This window comes from Neofelis nebulosa, chromosome 3 (genome assembly GCF_028018385.1).
Source record: "Neofelis nebulosa isolate mNeoNeb1 chromosome 3, mNeoNeb1.pri, whole genome shotgun sequence".
NCBI classification, from domain to species: domain Eukaryota; kingdom Metazoa; phylum Chordata; class Mammalia; order Carnivora; family Felidae; genus Neofelis; species Neofelis nebulosa.
The window spans coordinates 45987055-46012403 of NC_080784.1; the positions used below are offsets into that span (position 1 = coordinate 45987055).

Below are 25349 nucleotides of genomic sequence, written 5' to 3' on the forward strand. Positions count from 1 at the left end.
AAGGAGGGCTGGTCCCAGGAACTGTCGATGGCACGCTTTGAAGGTCATCTTTGCATCCCCTGCTTGGCTAACAGTACGAGTTGTGTGGAGGAGGCTGGGGAGAAGGCCGGACTGACCCCGCTTCCGTGGGCAGAGAGGTCAAACTTCTTGTGGCCGGTGTGGTCATCTGAACCTCTGCATTCAGCTTCAGCAACTTCCCCTTTCAGGTGCCTGCAGTGGGTATTTACCAAAGCTAACCACCCTTCATCACCAGGGCTACCATTTAGCCGCATGACGGGCAGATGAGAAAAAGAAATAATCCTCTGGACATCTAAATGACAAATAAGCAAGCTATTCCAGGCTAGGTCTTGGAAAATATATTGTGAAGACACTAGGCTGGCAGGGGTGAGGTTGTCCATAAACACCTTGTGTCTCCCCCTGCCCTGCCCACCCCCCCCCCCCCCCGGCCCCCCAGCTGTGGATTGTGGTTTTAAAAACCATAAAAAATTTCCTCTAAAAGTCCAGAATCATAGCTTATATCATTTTCTCCAATTTTTGGATGTATTTTTAAAATCAAGTTTAAGTTCTTTTTTTTTTTTTTTTAATTTTTTTTTTTAACGTTTATTTATTTTTGAGACAGAGCATGAACAGGGGAGGAGCAGAGAGAGAGGGAGACACAGAATCCGAAACTGGCTCCAGGCTCTGAGCTGTCAGCACAGAGCCCGACACGGGGCTCGAACCCACGGACCGTGAGATCGTGACCTGAGCCGAAGTCGGACGCTTAACCGACCAAGCCACCCAGGCGCCCCAAGTTTAAGTTGTTCTTGATGACTTTGTATACTGGACTCTATATGTAATCTCATGATTTATGGTTGGTGGTGACTGTGGTGGGATTTCCCCCTTTTCTTCCTAGAACATTTCTTAGTACTTTTTTCCTCGGTACTTTTTTTCTTATGGTAGGGCCTTTTAAATGAGAAGCTTAAACTTGCCTCAGAAAGAATTTATTTATTTTCTTAAGTTTTATTTATTTATTTGTTTTGAGAAAGAGAGAGAGCTGGCGAGGGACAGAGGCACCTAGAGAGAGAGAATCCCAAGCAGACTCACCACTCAGCACAGAGCCCAACGCGGGTTCAGTCTCACAACCTTGAGATCGTGACCTGAGCCAAAATCAAAAGTCAGCCACTTAACCGACTGAGCCACCCAGGCACCCCTCACAGCCCCCCCCCCCTTTTTTTAAGTTTATTTATTTAGAAAGAATTTAAATTTGAATCTCCTCTCTGTGTGTTGTGAACATGGCCCATGGGAGGTGAGTTAGCAAAGAGTGTAAAGCAGGAATCTTGGGGCTAGAGAATGAATAGGACCTTTGGAGAAACGCAGAACTGATTCAGAATCCTGGCTATGCCCCTTAACAGTGGTAAGACCTTGTACGAAACACCTAACTTGTGAGCCTCAGTGTCTTTGTAAAGTGAGTATAATGTCTACTGTGTGTCATTCTTGGGACACTAATTCCAGGATGTTCCTAAGTGTGCACAGTGCCAGGTTATGTTGTAGATGCTATTTAAGTGTTAGGTTTCTGCTTCCTTCTGCCCCTTTCCTCTCAGTTGTAAAACGAACTAAGGTAGTGGGGCAGGGATCTGCCCTCCGAGCAAGACAGGCTGAGAGTGAAGGAGGAAACTGTGTTCTTTTGAGCAAACCCGTCATTTCCTTTACGTCCACGGCCCTCAGCTTTTAAGTAGGTCACTCCAAAGAACATCCAAATGCGGTTTCTCAGTTTGTACGGTAACGCCGGGGATGGCTGTTGGTGGACCGTGGATTCAGACCTATTTGCTCTGTAGTGGTCATGCCACGGATCCGCCTCGCCTTCTTGGAGGTCACCAGATGGAACATGCCAAGGGGAGATTTCTTTTTCTGAAGTTTGTCTTTCAGTCGAGTTGGACTGATACAATACTTGCCCTGTCTTGAAGTAGTTTGCAAATGACCCATTGAAATACTTGGATAATGTTTGAAATCTTCTCTTTTTAGGAGTATTAAGCTAGGAAAGAATGCCTCCTTTCCACTTCTAATTCTTATTATTTTTTTAGCGTGGTAAAATATACGTAACAAAATTTACCAACCGTTTTTTAGTGTACGGCTCGGTCCAATACATTCACACTGTTGTGCCACCGCCAACCGTCCTTGTCCAGACTTTTTTATTTCCCGAAACTGAGACTGTACCCCTTAAGGACTAATTCTTATTCACTTCTGGCCCCGGCCCTGGACAGCCACCGTTCTACTCTGTGGATTGGACTGCTCTAGGTACTTCATAGAAATCGAATCATACTATATCTGTCATCTCGTGACTAGCTTATTGCACTCTTTTTGAAAAACAATTTTTTTTTTTTTTATTCTGTCCTGTGTTTTCTATCAACTCCCCGGCAGGGATGGTTCTACAAACCCTTGCCCTTTTTTCTGAGATTTATGTGTCAATTTCCATTTTGCCTTCTGTTTGTGTATGATCTTTGCATCTTTCCCCTATTGAAGCCAAATACCAGCCCTAGGAGAGGATTTGATGGAATGTTTGTTATATTTATTTTATTTTTAGAAATAGCTATCGAATAAAGATTTTAAGTGACTGTACGTTCAGTACAGAATCAGATGCTATCTTTGCCTACGGGATGTCTTCTCAAAAATAAAACTACAGGTTCTGCCTTCATTCCCCACCCCACCCTCTACTCTCCAAAGAGAGCCCAAGAATGCATTTATGTAAGAGGTTGGTAGTAGCAGAGAAGAAGAGAGGCCAAGTTAATGGACATTGTGAACATTGTTTTAGGCCCAATTCAAAGGTAACCTCTCAGCCTTTCTCCTTGTAGGTGGTATACCTTGAAATCCAAACCAGGAAAGAAGGATAAAGAGCGAGGCGAAATTGAGGTTGACATCCAGTTTATGAGAAACAACATGACCGCCAGCATGTTTGACCTTTCCATGAAAGACAAGTCTCGGAATCCATTTGGGAAGCTGAAGGACAAGATCAAGGGGAAGCATAAGGATAGCACGTCCGATACTGCTTCAGCCGTCATTCCCAGCGTCACACCCTCCGCCGACAGCGATGATGAGTCTACTTCAAAAGACAAGAAAAAGAAGTCGAAGATCAAGACCTTGTTTTCCAAGTCAAATTTGCAGAAAACACCACTGTCCCAGTCCATGTCTGTCCTGCCTACTTCAAAGTCAGACAAAGTGCTGCTTCGTCCCGGAGGCTTTCAGTCCCGGTGGGAGGATGATGAAAATGAGGATGAGTCCTCCTCTGCCTCGGATGGTGAGTTTTCTCCTCCTCCTTACTTGGCTCTCTCTCTCTCTCTCTCTGTCTCTCAGTCTACTTTGCTTTAAGAGAGAAGAACCAATGTGGTGTCCGGGTGGCTCAGTCAGTTCAGCATCTGGTTCTTGACTTTGCCTCAGGTCATGATCTCACGGTTCCTGGGATCGAGCCCCGCATCGGGCTCTGTGCTGACAGCATGGAGCCTGCGTGGGATTCTCTGTCTCCCTGTCTCTCTCTGCCCTGATCCCGCTCACCTCACTCACGCTCTCTCTCTCTCTCTCTAAGTAAATAAATAAACTTAAAAAAAAAAGAGAAGAAACAAATCTTAGGAGAAAGATTTTAATTCAGTTCCTCAGTTACTAAAATGGTGTTGATGGTCATGATGATGGATGATCTTGGTTAGAAAGGCTTCTTGGGCCGCTTGGGTGGCTTAGTTAGTTAAGTGTCTGACTCTTCATTTCGGCTCACGGTCATAATCTCATGGATTGTGGGACTGAGTCCCGCATTGGGCTCTGTGCTGACAGTGCAGAGCCTGCTTGGGATTCTCTCTCTCTCCCTCTGTCTCTGCTTCTCCCCTGCTTGTTCATGCATGCACGCCCTCTTTCTCTCTCAAAATAAATAAGTAAATAAATAAGAAGAAAGGCTTCTCTATTTCTAAGCACTCTGGTTTCTTTTCTTTTTTTTTTTTTTCAGTATATGAAATTTATTGTCAAATTGGTTTCCATACAACACCCAGTGCTCATCCTAAGCACTCTGGTTTCTTTTCTTTTTTTTTTTCAGTATATGAAATTTATTGTCAAATTGGTTTCCGTACAACACCCAGTGCTCATCCTAAGCACTCTGGTTTCTTTTCTTTTTTTTTCAGTATATGAAATTTATTGTCAAATTGGTTTCCGTACAACACCCAGTGGTCATCCTAAGCACTCTGGTTTCTTTTCTTTTTTTTTTCAGTATATGAAATTTATTGTCAAATTGGTTTCCGTACAACACCCAGTGCTCATCCTAAGCACTCTGGTTTCTTTTCTTTTTTTTTTCAGTATATGAAATTTATTGTCAAATTGGTTTCCGTACAACACCCAGTGCTCATCCCAACGGGTGCCCTCCTCAATACCCATCACCCACCCCCCCGCCTCCCTCCCACCCCCCATCAACCCTCAGTTTGTTTTCAGTTTTTAAGAGTCTCTTATGCTTTGGCTCTCTCCCACTCTAACCTCTTTTTTTTTTTTTTTTCCTTCCCCTCCCCCATGGGTTTCTGTTAAGTTTCTCAGGATCCACATAAGAGTGAAAACATATGGTATCTGTCTTTCTCTGTATGGCTTATTTCACTCAGCATCACACTCTCCAATTCCATCCACGTTGCTACAAAGGGCCATATTTCATTCTTTCTCATTGCCACGTAGTACTCCATTGTGTATATAAACCACAATTTCTTTATCCATTCATCAGTTAATGGACATTTAGGCTTTTTCCATAATTTGGCTATTGTTGAGAGTGCTGCTATAAACATTGGGGTACAAGTGCCCCTATGCATCAGTACTCCTGTATCCCTTGGGTAAATTCCTAGCAATGCTATTGCTGGGTCATAGGGTAGGTCTATTTGTAATTTTCTGAGGAACCTCCACACTGTTTTCCAGAGTGGCTGCACCAATTTGCATTCCCACCAACAGTGCAAGAGGGTTCCCGTTTCTCCACATCCTCTCCAGCATCTATAGTCTCTTGATTTGTTCATTTTGGCCACTCTGACTGGCGTGAGGTGATATCTGAGTGTGGTTTTGATTTGTATTTCCCCGATGAGGAGCGACATTGAGCATCTTTTCATGTGCCTGTTGGCCATCCGGATGTCTTCTTTAGAGAAGTGTCTATTCATGTTTTCTGCCCATTTCTTCACTGGGTTATTTGTTTTTCGGGTGTGGAGTTTGGTGAGCTCTTTATAGATTTTGGATACTAGCCCTTTGTCCGATATGTCATTTGCAAATATCTTTTCCCATTCCGTTGGTTGCCTTTTAGTTTTGTTGGTTGTTTCCTTTGCTGTGCAGAAGCTTTTTATCTTCATAAGGTCCCAGTAGTTCATTTTTGCTTTTAATTCCCTTGCCTTTGGGGATGTGTCGAGTAAGAGATTGCTACGTCTGAGGTCAGAGAGGTCTTTTCCTGCTTTCTCCTCTAGGGTTTTGATGGTTTCCTGTCTCACATTCAGGTCCTTTATCCATTTTGAGTTTATTTTTGTGAATGGTGTGAGAAAGTGGTCTAGTTTCAACCTTCTGCATGTTGCTGTCCAGTTCTCCCAGCACCATTTGTTAAAGAGACTGTCTTTTTTCCATTGGATGTTCTTTCCTGCTTTGTCAAAGATTAGTTGGTCATACGTTTGTGGGTCTAGTTCTGGGGTTTCTATTCTATTCCATTGGTCTATATGTCTGTTTTTGTGCCAATATCATGCTGTCTTGATGATGACAGCTTTGTAGTAGAGGCTAAAGTCTGGGATTGTGATGCCTCCTGCTTTGGTCTTCTTCTTCAAAATTACTTTGGCTATTCGGGGCCTTTTGTGGTTCCATATGAATTTTAGGATTGCTTGTTCTAGTTTCGAGAAGAATGCTGGTGCAATTTTGATTGGGATTGCATTGAATGTGTAGATAGCTTTGGGTAGTATTGACATTTTGACAATATTTATTCTTCCAATCCATGAGCAGGGAATGTCTTTCCATTTCTTTATATCTTCTTCAATTACCTTCATAAGCTTTCTATAGTTTTCAGCATACAGATCTTTTACATCTTTGGTTAGATTTATTCCTAGGTATTTTATGCTTCTTGGTGCAATTGTGAATGGGATCAGTTTCTTTATTTGTCTTTCTGTTGCTTCATTGTTAGTGTATAAGAATGCAACTGATTTCTGTACATTGATTTTGTATCCTGCAACTTTGCTGAATTCATGTATCAGTTCTAGCAGACTTTTGGTGGAGTCTATCGGATTTTCCATGTATAGTATCATGTCATCTTCTCTATTTCTAAGCACTCTGGTTTCTAAGAATGCATAAATTCTTTTCTAAATCAGTCTGGCTCTGTAACTGATATACATTAATATAAGCTTTTGGAATTAACAAAATGTATGCATCCGGGGTTTTTTTTTTTTTTTTTCTAATTAAGGGTAAAATCATGCAACCTTAGAGTAATTCTGATATTTCATTTATTCCTGAGGTATTTATTGAGGTCCTCTTGATGTGCGTAACCTTCATGGGCTACATCCTTAATGAAAGTTGAGGAATTCGGTTCCTTTAACTGTGAATTAAATGTGTGTTTTGAACTTCAATTTCAATGACCAAATCGTTACTGTTGGCCAGATTCTGCCCTTCGCATTGGTTTAATGCAGGGCTTCTCAATCCCAGCACTATTGGTAGTTTGGGCCAGATAATTCTTTGTTGTGGGGCTGCCCCCTGTGCTGTAGGATCTTTAGCAGCAACCCTGACCTCTACCTGCTAGATGCCAGTAACACACCCGATGGCGGTTTACCAAAAATGTATTCAGACGTGGAGAGACGGACCCCCTTCCAGTTGTGAACCACTCGTTTAACATCTTGTTTCCTTTGGATCTTTGCTTTTCTTCCCATAGTCCTGTCTCCCAAGAGAACAGAGAGTGCACATCCTAAGCAACTGAACCAGATCAATTTCAACCTTCCCAAGAAGGAAGGAGGACTCCCCTTTCTTGGTGGCCTTCGGTCTAAGAATGACTTCCTTTCTCGCTCTAATGTCTGTATCAACGGGAACCATGTTTATGTGGAGCAGCCAGAAGCCAAGAGCGAGACCAAGGACAGCACCCCTTCTTCTTCCCCGTCCCCCCAGGGCTTCAGGAAGAAGCATTTGTTCTCCTCCACCGAAAACCTGGCCACTCGGTCCTGGAAGGAGCCTGGGGACGTTGGGGCGGTGTCTTCCGACAGACAGTTCTCTGAGTCTTCCACAAAAGACTCTCTGAAATCTATGTCTCTGCCATCCTACCGGCCGCAGATCAGTGGGGACATTCAGGAGAACACGGCTCCAGTGAGCTTGGAGGCGACAAAAGAAACCAAGGAGAGCAAGAAGCAGGAGAACAAGAAGTCCTCTTTGCTGTCTCTGGTGACAGGAAAGAAGGATGTGGCTAAGGGCAGTGAAGGCGGAAGCCCCCCTACGGTCCCAGGAAAGGAGAAGGAAGGCACGCTTATGGAAGTCACACCGAGGGGGGACCAGGCGGGGCCTGACGGAGACCTAGTAGAAAGATCCGAGAAGGATACTACGGCTGTTGTCTCCGGACGCGGTAAATCCCTGAATCCCTTTGAGGACGTGCAGATCACAGAACCGGAAGCTGACCGAGAGCCCAAGTCTGAACCTACACCACCTGCTCCCTCTGTAAGGGCTCCGCAGACCAAAGCTGTCAAGCCTCGGTGAGTCTTGTTCCTTCTCATGCAGGGCCTGCCCCTCACTGCTCGTTGTAATCAGCGGGATCTACCGTTACAGCACCTCTTGCTCGTCGTTCTATGGCGGTCCCTGTGTGTGGCAAGCATTTGATAGTCTAAGTGGTTTTCGACCAGCCCGGCCTGCCTGCCCGGCCTGCCCTGCACAGACGGCAGTGATGCGTCCCGGCCCAAAGCCACGACCACCATGTGTGGTCTGCCCGTCTCAGTAGGACGTTCAGACCCCGATGGACTGCCGCAGGGTGTAGCAGATTCTGAGTATTGCAAGTTGGGAATACCAGATTGGGGTTGTGGTTATGCGCAGAACGTGTGTATTTAAAGTTCTTACCACATATTTCCATTTGAGGCAGATGTTATCTCTCCTCCTTGCACTTTGGCTCTGGTCTGCTGGCACCAGAGACCCTTGATCCACCCTTGAGTTCTCAGAGTGTTTAGGGTGCCCCTCGTGGCAGGAGCCTGGTGGGGGGTGGTGGTGCGTCGGGAACTTTCTGCTTTCAGCATGATTCACGTTCGCACAAACAGTATTTCTGTGGTCTGGGATGGGGGAGACTTTTTTTGAGATTCTGCTTACTTTGATTTCAGACACACAGACACATACACGCAGGCCATTCCTCTTCAAAATTTGTGCCTGTTGCCTTGAGGTGCCTCTTGGACTACTTTGAACTTTTTAGATGCTTTTTGTTTATCACCAAAAGACACTGTAAACTGTTGCTTTACCTGGAGCTTTCTCTTTCTGTGGCAACAGCCCTTGTGTGGCAGGTGTGCTTGGTGATCAAAGTGTCCCTTTTATGGGGCACCTGGGTGGCTCAGTCGGTTGAGTGTCCGACTTTGGCTCAGGTCATGATCTCACAGTTCATGGGTTTGAGCCCCGTGTTGGGTTCTGTGCTGTCAGCTCGGAGCCTGCTTCAGATCCTCCCTCCAGCCCCTTTCTCTGCCCCTCCCCTGCACGCTCGCGCACTCTCTCTCTCTCTCTCTCAAAAATGAATAAACATTTTTAAAAAATGTTTTAAAAAATGTCCCTTTTATGTGTTAAATAATTCGTGTTTCTTCCTTAACTTCTTTTTGTTGTTGTTTCTTCCTTAACTTTTTTTTTTTTTTTTAAAGTTCACTTATTTATTTTCAAGAGAGGGAGAGGGAGAGAGAGAGCAAGGGAGGGGCAAAGAGAGAGGGAGAGAGAGAATCCCAAGCCAGCTCCACACTGTCAGCAAGGAGCCTGATGCGGGGCTCAAATTCACAAACCATGAAGTCATGACCTAAGCCAAAACCAGAAGTCAGATGCTTAACCAGCTGACCCACCCAGAAGCTCCCTCCTTCTTTAACTCCTTAAGATACTGCCCCAAGTATAAAAAAGCTCTCCCCTTTGGATCAACTTTATTTTTACATGTTTTTGGGGTTTTTTTTTTTTGCCTCTTCTGATGCATCTGCAACTGACCTGCAGATTTTATTTTGTCCTTTTTGCAGACTGGAAGTGTCTCCAGAGGCTCAACCCACAGCCAGGCTTCCTTCTTCCCCTGAGTCTCCTCTCTTTTTTTCCGCTCTTCTTTCCAGTTCTGGCCAGACACCTGTCCTTTCTAAATCGGGTCATGGCTCAGAGACACTGTCCTCTGAATCTCCTTCTGTCTTCTTCTCTTTCTCATCTCCCATAGCGGCCCCCATTTCCACATCCACGCCGGTTGAAAACTGGCCTTCCACAGACAAGGGCCAGGCCGGTCCTGAAGAACCATCCTTACTCCTTAAAGCAGAATTGCAAAAGGAGAGTTTAACACAAGTTCCAAAGACTGTTTCTTGTGCCTCGGGGTCACTTTCTAAACAGCTACCCACTCCAGTGAGGAAAGGGCCAGAAGATTCTCCGAGGAAGACCAGTGAGGTAGGCCCGGAGAACACCGTCAGTAATGACTCAGCAAAGTCTCTCCCGAAGCAGCCTGAGACCGAGCCACAAGAAGTTCTGAGGTTGCCCCCCTCAGAACAAGCCTCTGTCCCTTCATCTCAAGGGACCCAAGAAATGACATTCGCCCTTTCACCCCCAAGTGGCGAGATTGAAAGCCCAGCTGGGAAGCCTCCAATGGGGGAAGACACAGACGTCGCAAGTCCATGTGGGTCTTGTGGGGAGAACAGAGTGAAGGACGGCAGAACGGCTTCTGCGGTTCCAGAAGCAGTGTCCCCTCTTCAGATGGCAGAATCATCCCCCACTCTTGGCTGTGCGATGCAGACGCACGAGGAGAATGTCCATGAGGGCCGAAAGAAAATCAAGAAGCGGGTGTCATTTTCTGAGCAGCTCTTTACGGAGGAGGAGTTAGAGAAGTTCCCCGGGTCGGAGGAGGAGGATGAAGGGAACCCCCAGGAGCCGCCACGGGAAGGAGCCACGGCTGGAAATGGGTCAGATGGGGAGCCTGCCGGGTCTGTCCACACAGAGGACTCCAAGAGGGAAGCGGCCAGTCAGGGTGCGCTAGCTTCCACGGCTGATCCCCTTGCCCTCCCCTGCGAGGAGAGTTTCTCAGAAGGCCCTGTGAGTGAAGCAAGCTCGGGGCAAGACCTTCCCCTCTGTGGGGTCGAGGGAGACCATCTGCTCATGGCCGAGAATCAGAGCAAAGCCAGTGATCACGAAGGCTTATTGTCCGACTCCCTGGGCGGCCTTCCCTCTGCCCCAGGTGTTAGCTCTCCAGTCCTGGCTGACCTGGGCTTAACCCTTCCTTCCATCCCCGAAGTGGCATCGGATGATGAAAGAGTGGATCAGATTGAAGATGACGGAGATGGAGAGACGGCCTGGGTGGCAGCCCCGGAAGCCGGGCCTTCTTCCTTGAGCGTGTCACCTGCCTGTCCTGAGATGGGAAAGGGGCCGAGAGGCCAGGCGGTTGGGTGGGTGGCGCCCACCGAGAGCCTGCACGACCCCCAGTCGAAGGCGCCCAAAGCACCCGTTACAGCTTCTTCTTCGGACCACAGCTTCCTGACCACAGCTTTGGGAATTCATAAACCAGATCGTGGCAAGAGTTCACGCTCGGATAAACAGCGGTCAGGTCCTGGCGGTGGCGAGAAGGAAGAGTTGCCGGGAAATGGGGGGCCAAGCCAGCGTCCTGAAGTGGCCCTGGATTCTCCTGTACCCAGCCCCTCCTTTTCTGAGACCTTTCCTGTTCCGCACTCTTTCCCTAGCTACCCACACGCTGACACGCACCACACCAGTACAGCAGAATCTCAAAAAAAAGCAACAGCAGAGGGTCCTGCTGGTAAGGTGGACAATTCTGGCAAGAGGAAGCCGCTTCTTCAGGCCTGGGTCTCACCCTCAGAGACACATCCAGTCTCAGCTCAGCCGAGCACGGGAACGGGGTCAGCCAAGCACAGGTGAGAGTCGGGAAAGGTTGTTTCCACGTGAGCAATGTCCCCCACCCTGCCCACCCTGCCCTTTGCTTTTTGCCTGCCGAGGTTCTGGCTTTCTAACCGCACAGATATCTTGATGGTACATACTGTGCATTTGGCTGGTAGGGGCTGTTTTCAAAGTGTCTCCCCCTGCGGTGGGAATCCCTCCCTTAGACACTCCTACGTTTGTAGGGAGGACATAGTGACAGGCTTCGAAGCCAGTTTTGGAATAGTTCATCATAGTCAGATTTGGGGCTCTCAGACTGCAGAGATGTCTCGTGACCAGCATCTTCCTAGTATCAGAAGCCAACGGAGACAGAGTGGTGGAACCTAGCAGGGTTGAAAGCTTGCGTTAAGCACCGGCCGATGTGAAGCAGGCGTATTTGTTCTGAACTCTTCCTTTACTGTTGAGGAGCAGCAGGCTCTGTAGGGACTCACACGGTGCAATCTGAGGCTGTCGTTGTCTCAAAAGTAAGAGACCGTCTTTAATGTTCTTCTGACAATGATCAGGAGACCAAGGGTCTCGCGAGAATGTCAGGACCCCGGCTGTCAGGTGGGTGGGCTTTGTTGACCCTGTGGCTGCCTTGTGCTGACTGCTTTCATTTCCCAGGAACATTGGCGTGTGTTGGACTGGGGGTGTGAACACAATGTATCACCACTCTGTCCCCTTGTCTGTCTTGCTGACTGCCATCTGTGAGATGGACAGTTTCTCAGTTTTGTCATTACAGAAAGGTCTAAGGATCCTATCCCCTTCTCTTTAGACTTCATCCCGTGAAGCCAATGAACGCAGCAGCCCCCAAGATTGTTAATTCCAGCTTGGGCACTGCCACCATCATCAGTGAGAACATGATCAACGAAGCCATGATGAAGGTATGCTTTCTCCAAGAAATAGGCATGCTAGGGGTGCCTGGGTGGCTCCTTCGGTTAAGCGCCCGACTTCAGCTCAGGTCATGATCTCACGCTCCGTGAGTTCGAGCCCCGCATTGGGCTCCATGCTGACAGCTCAGCTCAGAGCCGGGAGCCTGCTTCCAATTCTGTGCCTGCCTCTCTCTGTTCCTCTCCTGCTCGTACTCTCTCTCCCTCTCTCTCAAAAATAAATAAACATTAAAAAAAAAAATTAAAAAAAAAAAAGAAATAGACATGCTAATTAGGGATCTATACAAAACCCATTTCTAGAGCCACCATTATGTACACCTCCTTGGGTAGCAGGTAATGCCAGGAGCAATTTAACCTTATGTCTGTGTCTTTGGATAATCTTTGGGAGCTTCTACACTTTCCATTGGATAATTACTATTCCCCTTATGGTTACTGACTTATTGTCCGATTGTTTGTTGTCCCCAAACAATGTGATTGATACTGTTACTTCTTTTCAGTAAGAAGAAAATGTCACCCACCATCTGGTCCATTCAAATTCGATATTTTCATTTCCCCGTGTATCTTTTCTTATCTTTTGGCACGAGTGTAAAATTCCTGGGGTTGTAATCATGGCATAGATATAATTTTCTGAAACTTTATTCTGCAGTCATTTCAAAATTAAAAGTTGCAAGAATAGAACAAAGAACTCCTATATACCTTTCATCCCAGTTCACCAATTGTTGACATCTTACCACATTGGTTTTATCATTGCCACCCTCTCTCTCCCCATCCCTGTCTGTTCTGTCTTTGTATATACATACTTTTTTTTTTCTTCTGAACCGCTGGAGGGTAAGTTGCCTACCTCATGCCCCTTTTACCTCTAAAATACCTAAGCATGTAATTCCTAAGAATAAGGACATTTAATCAGGATCACGACTTTTAAAATTGGCGTAATCCTCTTTTCTCATCTCTAGCCCAAATTTCAGGTCCACCCGTTGTCTCATTAGTGTGCTCCTTCATTTTTCTGTCTTTCTTTCTAGTCCGGGATCCAATCCAGGATCTCTCGCTCTTATGTTGCTGTGTCTCTCTAGACTCTTTTATCCTGGATCCCCCGAGCCTTCTTTGTCTTTCAAGACCTCGACATTTTCTAAGACTTCAGATCAATTGTTTTGTAGAGTTCTCCTCAGTTTGGATTTGTCTGCTCAAAACCTCATGGTTTGGTTGAGGTTATGCTTTCTTGGCAGGAATTAACCATGCAAGTCATGTGTCCCTTCCCGGTGCATCGTGTAAAGAGGCACATGGTATCAGCTTGTCCTGGTAGTGGGGGTGTTAACTCTGATGACTTTCTGTAGGTGGTGCCCACCAGCGTCTCTAGGATAACAATGCTATTTATCCCCTTTACAATCAATAAGAATTTGTGGGGAATTAATTTCAGACTCTGTAGGTATCCTGCTCCTCACCAACCTTTCATTCTCAGGCTTTTGTATCCACTGATGAATACATCAGTGGCCAAATTGGTGGTTTTCCAGCCCCATTGCCTGCATGGAGACACTGGTTCTCTTATTCATTTGGTGGTTTATCTAGTATACCGTAAGCATTTTTGTATGTTGCTACTTAATTCTTTGAAATGGTTATATCAATATTTACTTAACCTGTTCCCCTATTATTGGATATTTGGGCTGTTTTCTGTTTTTCAGTGCGAATGCTGTCATAGTCAATAATTTCTTGCATAGAACTCTTTCCCTTCTTAAGCTAAATCTCCAGGAAGAATATTGCTTGATTAGAGGGTCTCTTCTCTTTAAAAAGCTTGGGCTAACTTTAAAACAACAACTCCTGCCCACAAATCAAACAAAACCAACCCCTCCCTCCACCCACCCCCCCCCACCCCCCCGAGCCCCAGATGATCTCTGCTATAGAGTTATAGAGTGTCTCCATTCTGCCCTTTCTGGTTCAAAAATCAGGAGAATTTAGAACACTGCCTTGTTGCAGACCTCTGGTCTTTGACTCATTGTCATGTGGGCTGGAGGAGAATGATTTACTGAGGGACTGGTGGGCAAGGATGTGTTGCATTTCAAATATGTGGAGAGGAATTTCCTAACTGACTCCTGGGGTAGTCACTGTCAGTAGAAATGAACCTTATTTCTATTTTAGTTTAGGGCATCTAGAAATTGCATTCAATCAGAGATCTTACAGTCTTGTGCAGTGTAAGACATCAAGTAGCTTTTCTGTTTTTATTTTTTATTGTTTAGTTTATGTTTTAAAGTTTATTTTGGGGGGGGGGTGGAGCACGAGCAGGGCAGAGAGAGACAAAGAGAGAGAGAGAGACTGAGAATCCCAAGCAGGCTCCATGCTGTCCACGCAGAGCCTGATGCAGGGCTGGATCCCATAAACTGAGATCCTGACCTGAGCCTTAATCAAGAGTCGGACGCCCAACTGACTGAGCCACCCAGGCACCCCAGTTTTTGTGTTTTTATTCTTTTTTTTAAAGTTTATTTATTTATTTTGAGAGAGAGAGAGAGAGAGCGAGTGGGAGGGGCAGAGAGAGAACCCCAAGTAGGCACCACACTGTTAGTGCAGAGCCTGATGTGGGGCTCGCACTCACAGAACGTTGAGGTTATGACCTGAGTTGAAACCAGGAGTTGGACGCTTAACCAGCTGAGCCACCCAGGCGCCCCAGTTTTTGTGTTTTTAAAATAAAAACTTTTCGCTCATGCCTCCTTTACTCCGCAAGCATTTTTAAAGCATTGGTTAGTCTGTATTACCTCTGGCTCCATTGCACCTGTGCCACCAGGAGCTGGGCTAAAGGGTCCCTGAGATCAGAGATTCAGGTAAAGAGGCTGAGCGGTGATGACAGATGGTTGCTGCAAGCTGTTTAGCATCTTCCAGCCGCCTCGCCTTCTCTTCGCTTGTACTACATGCTTCCAGGGCCGCCGGTAAGTAAGCATCATTCTCAGAATGATCAGCTGTGGCCAGTACGGTGTGCCTGCTGTGTTTTAGCCATAGCCTAAAACCACACCATAACTCGACCAACGCAGCTTGGCTGGCTTCTGTGGGTGTGGAGAGGAGGCCGCGTTTATCTTCCTGGAGTTAACGATATTTACCAGGAAACCGGGCAAAAGGACAGCATAAAAGGGACAGTAATGAAAACCAGGGTCGTGGAGCAGCCTCCCATCCCTCCTTCCTTTTACTGTGGAATGCAGCTGGGCTCCAAAGAGAAACAAACACCTAGCTGTCGGGAAGTGAGCAAGACCCTTGGCTCCCATTTTATTTATTCTTCAAAGCTCATGTAATCAGGGGCTTATCTCCTGGCCCTGATTGAGAGAATAACTTGCCTTACAACAAAGGCAACTGCTGCTTATTTTGCTTACGGTTTGTCCGACCCACCGCTGCCCCTCTGGCTGACTGCAACAAAGCGCTTGGTCCTGGACCATGCCTCGTAAATATTCTGAGTAAATATGGAAAGTTTCCTGGAGACTGCTATTGGCCCTCTGTATAATAGATGCTTTGTACTAAGCCGTAAATAATATTTATAAAAGTAACTACTCTTTGGAATGTTGCAAAGTAAGACAGAGGTTAGGGAAAGAAATTGCATAGCTAAAGTTATGAAAAGATAGCTGAAGCATTGCTACAATGGCTTTTTTTGGGAGGCAGGTTCCTGTTTTAGGGCCTCCGTTCTTTCTAGATGATTTAAAACTTAGTGTGTTATTTACCCAAGTGGCTTTAACACTTCCATTTAAAAATAATACAGCCACCTGGGGCGCCTGGGTGGCTCAGTCATTTGGGCGGCTGACTACAGCTCAGGTCATGGCCTCACGGTCGGTGAGTTCAAGCCCCACATCGGGCTCTGTGCTGACAGCTCAGAGCTGGGGCCTGCTTCTGATTTTGTGTCTCCCTCTCTCTCTGCCCCTTCCCTGCTTGCTGCTCTCTGTCTCTCTCAAAAATAACAAACATTAAAAAAAAAATTTAAAAATAGTACAGCCACCTAGATCCAAAAATCATCTGTCCTATTAATATGGAAACAGTTGGACCCAAATTTGAATAGACATCATCATCATTATTATTATTATTACAACTATGGGAGGGGGAGTCCAATGCAAAAATCCTGGAAGGAAATATGTGACAAGGAATTAACAGATATTTTCTTTGTACGTCTTCCTCACCATGCTGTTGCTCACTTTTTGTAATGCTGGATTGTTTTGCAATTTTTTAAATGATCACATGTCTAGGATCGTGTAATGATTTCAAAGTCTTACATTCTTTCCCCTTTGGATTATGAAATCAAACTGAATCGCTGTTTTCACAGTTTGTAAGGTATGAAGTATGCATGCTCTTTCAATCCTCTGCATCTATCGTAAGGAAATATTTTAGAGATATGATCAAAGATTTCTGCTCAGGCATTTTAATAAAAACTGTTATGTATAATTTTTAAAACAACCTAAATATCCAGCAATAGGGAGATGGGTAAAGTATAACGAAATTTTAAGCATCCGTTAAAAAAACGTGATTTTTGCCAAAATTTAATGATGGGAAAATGCTCACAAAACAATAATTTTAAAATGCTTTTAAGCCATATTCTGCGTGATGCTTAAAGTTTGAAAACATACCATAAAGAAACCAAGGAAACAATAGGAGACCCAAATGTTAAGTGTTGGAGTTATAGGCAATAATTTTTTCCATCTTCTGTAGTTGAGATTTTCCATTATGAGGGAATATTCCCTTTAAAGTGAAAAACAGGATTCTGTTATTTTGGGGGGGGAAATCAATTTTAATCCATGCCCAAAGTCTAGTTGACTCGTCACTCCCATCTCTGAAGTTTGTCATGATCTCTTGTGTGACAGTGGGCGCTTGGTTGTCCAACTCTCTGGACTCTGAGCCCCTGAACCCCTGCGCATACCTGGTCCCTACTCTCGAGGAATCCCTGCCTGTCCCTCCCTCCAGGTGACAGCTTCTTCATGTTTCTATCTCACAAACTGTCTTACAGAGAGTATCTTCTGTGATCCACATTTTTTAATAAATAAAATCCTTACATGACAGAGTTATGATCTAAAAACCCTTGAGAACATAGTCTTCGCTATTGTGTCCAAAGAGTACTTTTTTTCTTGATAGGATGTATCAATAGATGTGCAACTAGTTTTTTAAAAATTGTGGTAGAGACACCTGGGTGGCTCAGTCAGTTGAGTGTCTGACTTTGGCTCAGGGCATGATCTCACAGTTCATGAGTTTGGGCCCCGCGTCAGGCTTGCTTCTGTTAGCGCAGAGCCTACTTCGGATCCTCTGTCCCTCTCGCTCTCTGCACTGCACCACCCCTACCTCCCCCCCCCACCCCCCGTGCTCGCTCTCTCTCCCTCTCAAAAATAAATAAACATTTAAAAAAATTGTGGTAGGGGTGCCTGGGTGGCTCAGTTGGTTAAGCATCCGACTTCAGCTCAGGTCATGATCTCACGGTTCATGAATTCCAGCCCCACTGCAGGCTCTGTACTGGTAGCTCAGAGCCTGGAGCCTGCTTCAGATTCTGTGTCTCCCTCTCTCTCTGCTCCTCCCCTGCTCATGCTGTGTCTCTCTCCGTCTCAAAAATAAATAAAAACATTAAAGAAAATTGTGGTAAAATAAACATAAAACTTACCATCTTAAGCATTTAAAATTTTTTAAAATTATTTTTTAAAATTCAAGTGTAATTGGCATTTAGTATTATATTAGTTTCAGGCGTACAGTTTAATGATTCATCCATTCTATACATTAGTCGGTGCTCATTATGATGTACTCTTAATCCCTTTTGCCTGTTTCAGCCATACTCCCACCTACGCCCCCTCTGGTAACCACTAGTTCTCTATATTTAAGAGTCTGAGGTTTTTTGTCTCTTTTTTTTCTTTCTTTGTTTTGTTTCTTAAATTCCATATATGAGTGAAATCATATGGTATTTGTCTTTCTGTGACTTATTTTGCTTAACATTATACTCTCTAGATCCGTCCATGTTGTTGCAGATGGTAAGGTTTTGTTCTTTTTTTTGTGGCTGAATAACATTCCACTGTATATATTACCACATTTCTTTTTTTAACCCATTTATCTATTGAGGACACTTGGGCTGCTTCCATGGTTTGGCTCTTGTAAACTATGCTGCAGTAAACATAGGGGTGCGTATATCTTTTTGAATTAGTGTTTTTGTTTTCTTTGGGTGAATACCTAGTAGTGGAATTACTGGATCAGTTCTATTTTTAATTTTTAAAGGCACCTCCATACCATTTTCCACAGTGGCTGCACCAGTTTGCATTCCCACCACAGTGTACGAGGGATTTTAAGCACCTTTAAGCATACAGATCGGTAGGGTTAAGTACAGTCACATTGTACAGCCAGTCTCCAGAATTCTTTTCCAGGCATGCAACTTTCTGGCTGAAGGTTGTTTTAGAATTACAAATAGAGCGATTGAGGTCTAGAGGGATGTATGCCTTCAACAAGGTAAAAAACAAAAACAACAGAAAGATTAAGGGAGAAGTTGTTTTTTGAAAAGTAGTCCAACATCTCACCTGTTTCTGTGCAGCCTGTGGTAGGTGAAAACCTGCTCTGCGGATGGAAATGTTGGTGTGGGCTTCTAAGCCAGTCGTACAAGCACTGTGCTTCCCTTCTGAGCCAGGATGGGAGAGGTGGCCTATCTCTCTGATTTCCGGCTAGTGTGTAGGCAGCTTATGTCATGAGACTGAACAGAGCCGTCTATATGTTTTTGTCAAAGAGTGAATGATGATTCTTATTTCTTTATTATAATATATCATAAATAAATATGTTTGTTTATTTTGAGGGAGAGAGAGAGTGGGCAGGGAAGGGGCAGGGAGGTGGGGGAAAAAAGAGGATCCCAAGCAGGCTCTGTGCTGCCAGTGCAGAACCTGATACGGGGCTCGAACCCTTGAACCATGAGATCATGACCTGAGCCTTGGTCATGACCCGACCAAGAGTCGGACGCTTAACCAACTGAGCCACACTGGTTCCCCATGAGGATTCTCTTGACTTAGCTTCTTGTAGAAGGTGGTCTCTTAGCCTTCCTAAGTGAAATTATTTGACCCTCAGGGTGGTGAAACTGATTGCCTCCGAGTTCTGCAGGCAAAAGTGTCTTGAGGTGGCTCTAGGAATTTGTTTCTTTAAACTTCTAAATCCTCTGAACTACAAATTTCAGGAAAAGTTAAGTTGCGTCCCCCCCTCCCCTGCCCCCTCCCCCACACAACTGGAGACTTGGTATGATTAGGTGCTTTTTATTCAGTCCTTACCTAGTGTTTCCTCACCGTTTGGGCCTGGTCACTTTACAGGTGGACATCAGTCATCCCAGGTGTTCACAGACCTCCAGTTACTACATTGAATAACAGGCAACAAAGGCCCTATGTGGCCTGCAAGGCCTAAAATATTCACTGTCTGGTCCTTTACAGAAAACTTTGTCAATAACTGCTTTTCCACCAGAACTGAAAACACGTTCCCAGGAGGCTCAGACGGCTAACATTTTCCTCTTTTGTATTTCTTTTAGATATTTGACTTCTTTGCTGACTTTACCACTTTTTCTCCCCCTCTCTCCTCCCCCTAAAGAAATACAACCCGTCGGACCCTGCCTTCGCTTATGCACAGCTAACTCACGATGAGCTGATCCAGCTGGTCCTCAAACAGAAGGAGACGATAAGCAAGAAGGAGTTTCAGGTCCGCGAGCTGGAAGACTACATTGACAACCTGCTAGTCAGGGTCATGGAGGAGACCCCCAACATCCTCCGGATTCCCACTCAGGTCGGCAAAAAGGCAGGAAAGATGTGAATCGTCAGCCTGCGACACCGAGACTTCTTTGTGAGTTTGTTTCCACCTGCCCCGGAGGTCAAGGACTCAGCATGCCTGATAACCGGCACACAGGCTCGAAATCATCCATCTCCCTTGTGTGTTATCTGGCAAGAGTCCGTTCTACCAGTTGAGACCAGGTTAATTATTACAATGAATCTTTTACTGTACAGTCCCAGGGTTTTGTTTTTAAATGCCACTGTGCCTTTGACTATCCTGTAAATATTTTATGCTCTGATCGGAGACATGGTCATAAGATCTGCTCCTGGCCCAGAGATTCAGATGGCGCAGGGGATATTCATGTATTTAACATTGGGATGATTTTCTTTCTTTGATATTGAAATTTAGAGATACGTACCCCTTCCCCCCCAAGTCAGTAAAGTGTGGGGTGAAATGAGAAGGACCGTGTGTGGTTGGTGTTGTGTTACACACACTTGCTTGGCTTTTGAGTAGCTCAGGGTGGCTTTTGGCTGCGGGTGCTAAATTCTGATACCGTGTGAACCTTCTGGGCTTCTTCGACTTGGTCTTATTGATTTGACTGGAGCAGGGGAGTTTAAAGAAAGCCCCTGAGTGTGCCTTGTAGATTTTGAACAAGCTGCCTTTTCTAAACATTAGCTACCACTACTCTCTAGCCTTTAAAATGTGCTCTTTATCAATCCTTAGGGTGTGTCTGTAGAGACACGAGAAGTAGAATAGGGAATTAGAGAATCATTTTGCACTCACTTAATGGGGTTGGTCAAAGTCTCATGATAGCTGGGTTCCTAGCTGGCTAGAGTAGCCTAGTCGGTGCCTTGATAAGGGATTGGATGACCCATACACTCACTAAAATGGTTCCGCCAGGTACGGAATGATTTTAGTAGGATTCCTTTGGCCTTGCTTGGCCCCCGGATTTCCTCAGCAGCACTTCCCGGCATTTCCCCCACCTTATTATAAAATTATGAAGAGCAAGAAGATAACACTTAGTTTTGGTTTGCTGTATTTTTAAATCTAGGAGGATACCCCCCCCCCCTTTTTTTTTTTAAGCTAGGACACGTCTTCACTAATAGCACCCAATTCCGATCCTTCAGGTAGTTTCATTGTCCGGAACCTAATACTGGAATTAGAATATTTCTGCGTTGGTCAGTTTTTTCTCGTGGTTGTGACAGGATCTGATCAAATCTTTACCGCTCTCCTGGGGGAAGAATATCTGAGGCTAGCGTGGTGGGCGGGGCTTGAGGATTGGCTAGGGATTGCTTCTCTGTCTGTCCTTGTTATATATGGAGGTTAAGAGGCAAGATGGTTGTCAGCAGAGGCCCTTTTCAGGATCACGTTTGCTGCAATGTTAGTTATATCGGAGCACTTTAATCTGAAGGATGATACTGTAACTTGATTTATCGAATTAGCTGTTAATTATCTTTAGCTATTTTATTTAATACTGTCTTACAGTAGTGGGGACCACTGTAAGCCTCTCAGATGCCTTGTATTTTTGGAGTGCTATGAGAGTTATTTACATACCTGCAAAAAGAACCTTATATTCCACTTGAACTCTGAAAATGTGCGTGTATATATTTATTCTGCAATATATTTTTTACTTATAAGTATATTTTGACTGTGATAACCCAAGTGTACTGGGGGCAGGTGTGGTCTGAATGATTTCTCCTTAGAAGGGCTGGTGTGGAGACCTGTTCACGAGAGGTGGTTGGTCTGGAGATAATCTGCTGGAGATAATGAGAGGGAAGTCTGGGTAGAGGAGTGAATTCCTGTACTCTGAAATGCCACTTGGGAACTCTGGAGAACGAAGGACAATTTACTTCAAGGGTGTCTGGCTTCTACCACTGCTGGAAAAAACCCGAATTCATAGCATTCCTGCACCTCTCAGCATAGATCACCTGGAGGTCATTAGTTAACGACTGTCCTCGAGGACTCTGGTCTCTGGGGGAGAATTTATCTAGGAAGAATTTTAGTCTGCTCTGAGCCATTAGCAAGGGTTGGAGCTCCTCTAACTGGCGAGGGTTGGGGGGGGGGCACACACCCAAGTACACAAAGAGAGCTGGGACGTGCCTCTGGCTGCTGTAAATGCTAACCCAGTTGAAGGACCCTGGGAGGCAGCTGTGTTCTGGAGAAGCTGGAGCAGCTCTCCTCTTCCTGGCCTTGCCCGGCTGCCTTCAGAAAGAGCAGTCAGGACTTTAGGGAAGCATCCGATTAAATACCAAACACCTTGCAGTGAACTTCAGTTGGAGGTCAGACTCCTGAAAAAATGTCAGTCCTTTGCCCGACTACTTGCTGTCCATCTCATTGGACTTTCACAGGTTTCTTGCCCTCCGTCTTATTCCTGTGTGTTAGCCACATCAGGGTGGCAGAACGGAGGAGCAAGAAAGTCTGCCCTTTGCCTCTGCCGAGTGGAGAGGTGTGTGCACGGATGGGGTGTACGCATGCCGTTTCCAGCTTTGCCCGCAGCGGGTGGCGCTCAGAAGGTCAGAGAGGAGGGAGGATCCTCGCCCCTCAGCCACATACTGTGTTGAAGTCCAGAGGCAACTTAATGTTAAATTAGGATCTTCCCTCCCTGGGTCCTTTTTCCCAATTGACCTTTCTGTTTTCTTTCTGAGAACTACTAATGAATTATCCCTCAAGGCCGAAAGAGTCATTGCCTTAGGTGGAGAACTTAACCTCCTACTAGTCACATGAACGGCAACTCTGGTTTCTCAGTATCTACTATGGGAGCGACTGACTTGACCTCTTCCTCCCTCCGTTTGCAGGATTGCCCAGCATTTTTGGATTGTAAAACTATTCCCTGCCTTGTTACTTCGGGAATTTTTAACTTCTTTGGTTTCGTTTTTAACAAGTAACCTAAAATTTCTATAACACTAAATAAAATGGTACTACCTTTCAAAGATTTGTGTCTGTACTTTTGTGTGGGTGCAGCAAAATGTCTTCCGTCTTCTAGAAAACTTCTCTTGGGGAATGACCAGTGTTTCCCACCCCATGAAGGGTCTCTCACCTGGATTCCTGCTGCTTCCACCTTGCCTGGTGCCCAGAGGTCCCAATGCCCTTTCTCCCACAGAGGATGGGACATCTCTGATCCTTCCCTACGACACGTCCCTCAATCTTGGCCTGCAGGGACCGTGGCATTTACCAGAAGGACATGATTTGAATTTTCTGTCCCCGCTACTAAAAGCTGCCGCCTGTTCCTCAGCACCGGGCACTTTTGGCTGAGTGTATGAGCAAGGTCCCTTCCTTGATCCCTCCACCCCAATCCCCCACCAGTTTCCTAGAGAGTGAAAGTTTCACTGTGGGGATGTGATTTGAATTCATATTGTGTTCACACTGCCCAAGATCTGGGAGCCAAATCCCTGGTTCAGTCAACTTGGTTTTTCCATTCCTGAACAGAGGGTACTGGGGAAGCACAGGGAATCTTCTCCTGAGCTCAGCTCTCCCGGAAGTCTGAGCCTTTCCTGATGAGGTGAGAGGTCGGCCTGCCTCCCAACCATAGTCCATGCTCCAAGGGCCCCGACCTCTTGAAAGGGAAGAGATGCTTTTTCTTGCCCTGTGATAAAAGTCACACTGTAGAGGGACAGAGGTGGGCCTGGTACAGGTACTGCCCTGTGAAGCCCCTCCGGGTGGGATGGGGGCGGCGGTCCTGAAGGCCTCCCTGGTTACCCCAACTAGTTGTCAGTGGTGGGGCCGCCATGTAAAGTGATATGAAAGCAACTTCTCTTAAAACACAGCCCTCCAGGTTCAATTTAAGAAAAACAAAAGGAAACAAAACCCTCTGGAAGGAGAGTCTTAGGGAAAGAAAGTTTCTTTATGCAAATGACCCTAACTTTTCCCTCTGAGGTCCTTCACTTTTTGTTTTGCAGTTGGTTCTGCCCCCCCCCCCCCCCCCAGCCCTGTGGCCGCCACACCCAGCCCTCAGGGGCAGGCTGCTGTGTCTTTCAAACTCCGGGCCTCAGAGGGACACAACTCTCTCCTTTCTCTGAAGTCTTCTTAGCTTAGCTGCTAATAACAAAAAACAAACAAACATAACAACAACAACCAGGAAAATACAGAGAACGATTGTAAGATATATGAACAGCATAAAGAGTGAACTTTCCCAAATCCAGGATTCTGAGCTGAACGAAGTCAAGCCCCCCTGGACCCTGGGAGCTTGGGCGTCTGTCAGGCGGCTTCAGGTTCTCACCTTGGCTTCCCAGTTGGTGAAAAGCCCTCTCCTGTTCTCCCTCTGAAGGAGTGGTGTCTTTTCCTCTCCCATACACTCCCTTGTCCACTCACTTGGCCTGTAGATTTTTCTAAGTAATGTCATACATGCTTACGCCCAGAACAAAAGAAATCCTAAGCTCCTAGCTGCCAGGAGGTAACTAAACACTGTTATTTTGATTCTTTGCCCTGGCATTTTCCCTCTTATAGAAATAGATACACTTTGGGGCGCCTGGGTGGCGCAGTCGGTTAAGCGTCCGACTTCAGCCAGGTCACGATCTCGCGGTCCGTGAGTTCGAGCCCCGCGTCAGGCTCTGGGCTGATGGCTCGGAGCCTGGAGCCTGTTTCCGATTCTGTGTCTCCCTCTCTCTCTGCCCCTCCCCCGTTCATGCTCTGTCTCTCTCTGTCCCAAAAAAAAAAAAAAAAAAGTTGAAAAAAAGAAATAGATACACTTTATTTTTTTAAGAAATTTAATTTGTGATGGGTATTGAAGAGGTCATCTTTTGGGATGAGCACTGGGTGTTGTATGGAAAGCAATTTGACAATAAATTTCATATATTAAAAAAATAAAAATAAAATGGCAGCATGACTTTCAAAAAAAAGAAATTTAATTTGGAGTTTCTTTTTTTTTTTTTCCTTTCCTTAACTGAGGTGTAGTTGACCTACAATATTGTATTTGCTTCAGGTGTACAACTAGTGACGTGACATTTTATATACATTAGGAAGTGATCACCATGGTCCAGCTCTTACAGTATGCACTAGACTCCTGTTGCAACCTGGTGTCTTAATTATCTAGATACAATTTATTAACTTAAAAAAAAATGTTTATTTTTGAGACAGCAAGAGAGAGAAGGGGGGAGGGGCAGAGAGAGGGAGACACAGAATCTGAAGCAGGCTCCAGGCTCCGAGCTGTCAGCACAGAGCCCGACACGGGGCTTGCGCTCACAGGCTGCAAGATCATGACCTGAGCGGACGTCGGACGCTTAACCTACTGAGCCACCCAGGCGCCCCAGATACACTTTAAAATGAAGATGGGAGCAGGCAGTGCAGTAAGTACGGACTGCTTTGAACATTTCTGCGTGCCTTTGGATACTGTTCTGCAACCAGGACGGATAGTGATCCTGGGGGAGAACGTGCCCAGCTAACTAACCCCCCCTCCGCCCCCCTCCCCCGCGCCCCCTGAAACACACACGCACACGGAAGAACTGTGGTGGCCGTGGATACCATCCAGGTCACTTCCGGCTCCGCTTATCATCTGCCGCCTCTGGGCCAGAATAAACGCTTGCTGGGGAAGCACCCTGCCCCCCCGCTGCCCGTGGAAAGCAGTCATTTACCGGGTGTGGTTCTGACGCTTTAACCAGGGCCCAGACATCAGCAGCACAGGCTGCTGGAACCCAACGTCCACCAGCGAATGGATCCCGTTCCCATGGCTTCTCTCCAGGTGTTCTCTCTGGGGCTGTGCCC

At 45.8% G+C, this 25349-nt stretch overlaps 1 protein-coding gene across 3 annotated transcripts in view; it reads left to right on the forward strand.

Annotated features, from left to right (window-relative positions):
* Positions 1-22582, forward strand: part of RAB11FIP1 (RAB11 family interacting protein 1) — a 34809-nt gene extending 12227 nt beyond the window's left edge. For 2 of the 3 annotated variants that reach the window (XM_058720696.1, XM_058720697.1), the window contains exons 2-6: positions 2829-3271; positions 6872-7676; positions 9168-11042; positions 11819-11927; positions 19476-22582. In XM_058720696.1, the coding sequence (XP_058576679.1) occupies positions 2829-3271; positions 6872-7676; positions 9168-11042; positions 11819-11927; positions 19476-19694 (3451 nt within the window). In that variant the 3' untranslated portion in view covers positions 19695-22582. The remainder of the gene's footprint in view (positions 1-2828; positions 3272-6871; positions 7677-9167; positions 11043-11818; positions 11928-19475) is intronic. The other variant, XM_058720698.1, reaches the window with a different exon arrangement.
* The last annotated feature ends 2767 nt before the right edge of the window (positions 22583-25349 follow it).